At 43.9% G+C, this 6,305-nt stretch overlaps 1 protein-coding gene across 1 annotated transcript in view; it reads left to right on the forward strand.

Moving 5' to 3' along the window:
• The window catches only part of POLA1 (DNA polymerase alpha 1, catalytic subunit), a 204,000-nt gene extending 197,695 nt beyond the window's left edge, over nucleotides 1-6,305 (forward strand). Inside the window, exon 37 of the mRNA XM_052794757.1 lies at nucleotides 5,020-6,305. Within this exon, the coding sequence (XP_052650717.1) occupies nucleotides 5,020-5,192 (173 nt within the window). The 3' untranslated portion in view covers nucleotides 5,193-6,305. The remainder of the gene's footprint in view (nucleotides 1-5,019) is intronic.

Below are 6,305 nucleotides of genomic sequence, written 5' to 3' on the forward strand. Positions count from 1 at the left end.
GCGGGACTGTGTGGTTTAGAAGTTGGTACAAGTTGGGAGGTTTCTTTTCCTCAGCAAAAACAAGAATCATTTAAGATTTTGGTTAGTACATCTCCCTCTTTAGGCCAGTGAACGGCCATCGCTGATAGGTATTTGAGGAGAGCACTGTCAAGACAGAATAATTTAATTGCTCTATAGCCTAATTTGATTGTATTTAATTAGAAATAAAAAAGCAAGTGTGTTAGAGGCTTACACGCCTGTTCATTAAATTACTGTTGACTTTTTTCATTGACATTCCATAAATGGCAAAGTTAAGGTTAACAGTATAAATAGGGGTGCTGAGGATTATGAAAGGGGAACCCATGCAATTAAAAAAAATGGCTTACATAACCTGATATCATAATAGGCAGAATATTTATTTAACTTGCAGTAAATTGACACACCTCTAGACAGAGACAATTATGACTGACTGTAAAACATCTGACAGAACCAATTATGACTGACTGTTGTTTGCTACCTTTGCACAGAAATAAATGAAACACAGATATTTGGAACAGAGACTGCTGCCTGTGTGTCTGAGCTAGCTGTAATTAAAATACAATAACCAGTAGGCGATGTAAAAAATTCAGTAGCTAATTTAGTATGTTCTTTAACTCTTTAAATAAAAGTGTGAGAGACACACGATGCCGTACATAAATGACACTCCGCAGCTTGTTTTGTGCATTCCCAAATAAACCAACATTTTGGCACAATGCTCACAGGCACCTACGTTGTTCCTCACGTACCCGGTGCAGATACACACACACAAATACAAAGGAATGTGAATATATTTTTACTTCTCTACTCCGAAGAGCAGGCTATGAACAGAATAATCAGGGGGAGAGAGTTTCATAATATGACACAGTTCAGTTGCCCGATCAGTAGGAGAAAAAGCAGACGACTTTCACCGAGCCACATCTTGGAGAGTCTAAGAACAAAAGTTCTTGATCCTGACTATCGGGTTATTTGGTGTCATTTTAATAGGAATGGAGAGAAATTGCAATAAATGGAAAACACGTGGCCAGGTATAGATAACCTTCAAATATTTCCATCCTTGCTTCCAGCATCAGTACAACAGTATGGGGTAAATGGATTTCAGGTAGCTTTTAATTCATCCCCCCCCCAACAATATAAAACTATACCTAGGGAGCTAAACGAGGACTTGGATGGGGTGCTGAATTTGACAGGGACTTCCAGAAGTTCAGACTGTGTTTTGTGAAGGGAACAAGAGGGCGATTATGTTGGAGGGCGGCGGGGGGTAACTGCGTGCTTGGTGATATGATCTAAAATCTTTACCAGAGTCAGTGATTTATTAACTTTAGAGAATACAGTACCCGAATTTGAGTTATATACAGTTGGAAGCACATTTGTGGGGTTTTTTTTTTTAGTTTCTATTAAAATAATTGTATTTTCTATTTGTATATTTGGTTTGGTAGTATCTTTTGTATGCTCTGCATGTGTATAAATACATCTCTTTGCGTATAGCCACATATGGATTCTGCAGCAGTGGTCATCTTAAAAGATTGCTTGCCACTGAACTTGGATATTATTAAAACAATGACGGGGTGATAATAGGTACAGAACTCTTGTGGAACGTGACTGACTACTGGAAGGCAATTTCAGTCAGTTTGTATAGCTTAGTTTTCAGAAGGCCTTGGGTGCGTTATTGATTAAATTCTCATTTAGGAAGAAAGTAAGAGCTTTTATATGCATCTCTAAGTTGGATGGTATGGTAACTGGAAGGTATTGACTGGCTGTGTGATATATGACGGTCACAGTTGTCTTTTACTCAGAGGAGCACAGAGTGATGCTGGTTGTCATTCTTACTCTGCTGTGTGGCAGCGTAAATAGTCCCCTTTCTAACCAACCTGGTGGGAAAAGTCAATATCCCATCAGCAAAGGAGGTAAACACATCAGGAGCTGTGTCCTCTCTCATCTTCCCCTGCTCTGTATTACTACAGTTCTTTAAATCTCTTCTCCCCAGTCATCAGATGCACTTGTGTCATTCAAATGCATGGTGTGGCTGTGCTGCAGCCCCAGCCGCTGCCTGCCTCTCCTCCCGGAGCTCCCCGCTCCCATTCTCTTATAATTGAAACTTAAAATTGGCCTCATTACTTCAACGAGGCCCCTCATATTTCTCCATTTTTTTCAGTCCACCCTTTCCTGCTTGCCTCTACGAGCGTAATTGCATCTACAAAATGTTTGAAGCATAACTGTCAGAAAGGTTATCGCATATAATTGAAGTTTAGATTTAATGTTAGAGGGGGGGGGCTAGGCGCTCTGTTAGTGGGACGGCTGGAGCCTGAATTGGAGCCGTACGCAGGCCTGTATTTTTTGTTCCCTGCTTTCAGCCCTGGTTTATTGTTTGCCGCATCGTTCTTGTGATGAACGTGCCTTCCTGCTCTGTTCACGTGTGCCAGCTGTTTCTGCGCACTGACACGTTTCACTTTGGTCCCTCCTGAGCTCCAGGAAGCTTTAAACTATTTTAGCCTAGGTTTGAGCTGCGAGGAGGGGATTTTCCACAGTCCCTTGGCATGAAGAGCATGGCTTTGCTACCATGTGAGTGGTGGCAAGCGAACCCGCTCACTGTAGCATTTATCTTGCAAATGCATAAACCAGTTAGTGCTGAAGCTGTGGCGGAGTGGGTTTGGTGTTTTTATGGATCGGGTTAGTACAGTTCTCAAGGTTTGTTTATTTAAACTCTACTTCTAAATAACTTCAGGATCGTTAAACGTGTTTGTGCCGCAGTGGCTTCAGTCTGTTAATGAACGGGGTCTTGTAATCAAAGTTTTTATTGTATCGGCGGTGTAGCTTAAGGAAATTTTAATTCTGCTAATAGACCTAATGTCGTTACTGTCTGGGTAATGGTGAGGATGTGGTATCTTCACCTAGGCATCTTTCTCTGTTTGCTTACTGCCCGCAGCTGGCAGTAGAAATACCCAAAACTGAACGTGACAGCACAATACATACCTTCTTCACAAGGATGCATGAAAGGTGCTTACCAAAGTGCTTTTAATCAACGTATTCAGTTACTCAAACTGGCGTCGTTAATTTAAATTTTAATTTAATTTTTAAAGACTTGATAGCGTCATGCAGAGCAATTGAGTTCAGTGGAACTTTGTGAATAATATGGAAAACCTAAGCAGGTGGCAATTGCTCGGTAGAACATTAGTGTTTGTATCATATCCAGTAGTTAATCTGCTGAGCTCGTCTGAGGCTCTGCAAAAAAATCTGTAAATCCTCAGGGAGGAGGACTTCACAAACCCCAAACCTGTACTAGCTGTTTCTGTTACCGTGCCTCCCTTCCCTGCCATCTCCTCAAGGCAGACCTCGAGACGAAGGTGCATCCGATGGGACATCTTCATCCCAGTCACGTTGCAGAAGCGAGTCGTCGCGAGTGCACGGGTGGACTCAGAAAACCAGCCTGTCCCTCTCCTCCAAACCCTTCTCTTAAATAAACTCAGCTGGTTTAGAGACAACTGGTTTTTCATCTTAACTTGTGCCGTGCAGTAAAAGCCGCTCGAGAGGGGACGGAGGCTCCTTTGTTACGTGTCCAGAGCGTGAGGAGGGCAGCACCCGCGTTGCGAAGAAGAAATGAGACAACAGCTTTCAGGCAAAGCTGAGGAGCAGCGGAAGGGTCGTGTCGGTTACTCACAAGACACGTGCTTACGCTGTGCCTAAATGGCTTGAAAGCTTGACCTTGAAGTACCGGTGCCGTGCTCTTGTAGTTCTGCTCGACCTGGGGTCCCTCCAGCCTAACGGGGGTGAAACTGTCCCAGAGGGCACCTCGTTTTGCAATCTGTCTTTCTCGCGTGCTCGGTAATGCAGACTGTCCAGCGCTGCCCGTTCTGAGGTGTAACTGCAGACGCAGGCTTTTGGGTAGGAGCTGGTGTCTCTCGAACACAGAGTTGGAGCACAACTGCACCGGCTCTGCATCGAGCTGGCGTTGTCGTGGATCAGTAGAATATTCTGCTCTTTGGCCACAGCCTTTGTAAAGCAAAAGTGGGACAACCACCCAAATAAAATCCCTGGATTTTCGGGGGATGGCATAAAATTTAACAAAACCCCAAATTTAAAATAGAACGGTTTGGGCTTTGCTGCTGAAATATGTACAGATTCATGCGCGTGCACGTGAGTTTGTACACACGCAAAGGTACAAGTGGGTAAATGAGTGTCTTGCACTGCAGACATTTCTTCGCAGGTATCAGCTGAGCATTTGGGAACGGCTCTCTTCATTCGTGTGTCAGGTGAACCTGCTGCCTCCTGGTTGAGATACTGGGCATCGTGTCTCCTTTTTAGGGTGGGATAGCATGGAATTTCCCCTGTTTGTGCCGCTGCCCTTTCCCTTCCAACGCCTCCGTGGTGCTGAGCATCGCGATTCCCATCCTGCAGACAAGGGGCACGTGAGGACGCACAAGACGGGTGATAAACCCGTCCCAGGCTGTGCCGGTGCCAGTGCTGGCAGCAGCAGTGAGGAGAGGAGCGAGGCATGGTTTCCTTCCCTTCTGAACCCAGACTCGGGCAGAACCTCTCCCTGCTTCAAACCCCTGGGGCCTCCGCGTAGTTCTCGCTAAGTTAAGGCACCTGCCCCTTTTAAATGAGATCCTTTCACAGCCAGCCCTGCCATCGCCTGTTTTCTCTGCGGTGACTTAGGCAACCCCCATTTCGCTCCAGTTAGACGATATAACTGGGCAAGTGGTGCTTCTTGCCAGCTCCTGGCAGGAGCCGCTGCACCGGGCGCCGGTGGGGCTGAGGGAGCTTCAGCATCGCCACCCTGTGCAGGTTCACCACGGCCCCTCTGAGTGGTGGGCGAGGGGGGGAAGGCAGCCGAAGTTGGGAGAGCTTGCCGCAAATGTCGTCTTTGCTAGCTACGACATTCACCTCGTTTTAAAATACCACGATTCACGGTAGGAGTGAATACGAAAGTACTGTCTTTTTGTGGTCAATTAATCCTTCTCTGTTTGGTTTTTTTTTTTCTTTTTTTTCCCTTTGTTCTTTTAGAGTATTTGAAGAAGAAGCCACTCAGGAAGGAAATCTTGGAAGCCTACAAAAGACTGAAGAGCACCGTAGACAAATGTCTGTCCATGAGTGGCTACTCAGAAGTGAACCTCGGCAAACTCTTTACCGCCAGTATAGGAAGATCTGTGGGAGAGTCCAGTAATGAAAGGCAGTGATTGATTGATTAAAAATGGGGGGAGACGAGAGGCTAGTTCCTTGTTTAACAGTAATGATCTCTTAAGCAATACTCTTATTTCAGTATGCACGATGATGCTTTAATAGTCTTGTCTCTTCGGAGGAGGAGAAACGGAAGATGAAAACGGGATGTATGATTCATGTGGACATGAAACATTCGGGGTGGTTTTATCTTCCGATCTTTTCTCCGTTGGGAAGCCAGGGTTATTAAAATACGGAGTAGTTGATTTTTGCAATATGTTTTGTTGTGTATTTAGACCTATGAGGGAAAAGGGGGTGGGGGAATTGCTGCTTTAATTGGATAATTCCCAGTGAGAGTTGCTGGAATGTAAGTGATCCTAGACTTTGCTCCAGGGTATTTAGTAGAGGTGCTCTCAGGAAGAGAGGTTAGTAGAGGTCTCAGTAGGAGCACTAATGTTTTGCCTTTTCACAGTTTATCTTCTTCCTGATCATAAACATACCAATTAAAAACAATACTAAACCTAAATGCCTTTAAATGTCCTAGTACCTTCTGAACAAGAGGTGGGGACGCTTTACTTGCAAATTTATTAAGGGTAAAGAAGGACTGAAACCTGGAGGTGCTAAAAATAGGGACCATCTTTTGATTAAGAGTCGTTAAGCATAGCATTTTGCCATGTTGGAAATTTCTGCGTGGACGTGAAGACATGCACATGTACAAAACCCATTTCGTACGCACACAGAACATAAATGTGTTTCGTTTCTTTCTTTCCACGTGAAGTATTTGAAAGTAAGCAATCGACAGGGAAAAAGATGGTTGGGGTCGCATCGTAACCGGTAACGGGGGAAGGGAAAGCGGAGAATCGCTGTTGCTGTTCCGTAATCATTACTGTACTGGAGGTTTTAAAAGTTTTATAAACAAATTGTATTTTTTCATTTCCTTTTAATAAAATGACAAGCAGATGTGACAAGGAAAGAGCATAAATTTGGGTGCCTGCTTTTTTACACAAAATATTGTTGTACTCATGTTCGCCATTAAGTTTGCAATGTGATATATTAATGTAAGGTTATAAAAATTTTCTTTTAAATCTTTATCAGTATAAAATGTAAAGTTTTCTTAACACTTGAAGGAAAAA

This window comes from Harpia harpyja, chromosome 8 (genome assembly GCF_026419915.1).
Source record: "Harpia harpyja isolate bHarHar1 chromosome 8, bHarHar1 primary haplotype, whole genome shotgun sequence".
NCBI lineage: Eukaryota > Metazoa > Chordata > Aves > Accipitriformes > Accipitridae > Harpia > Harpia harpyja.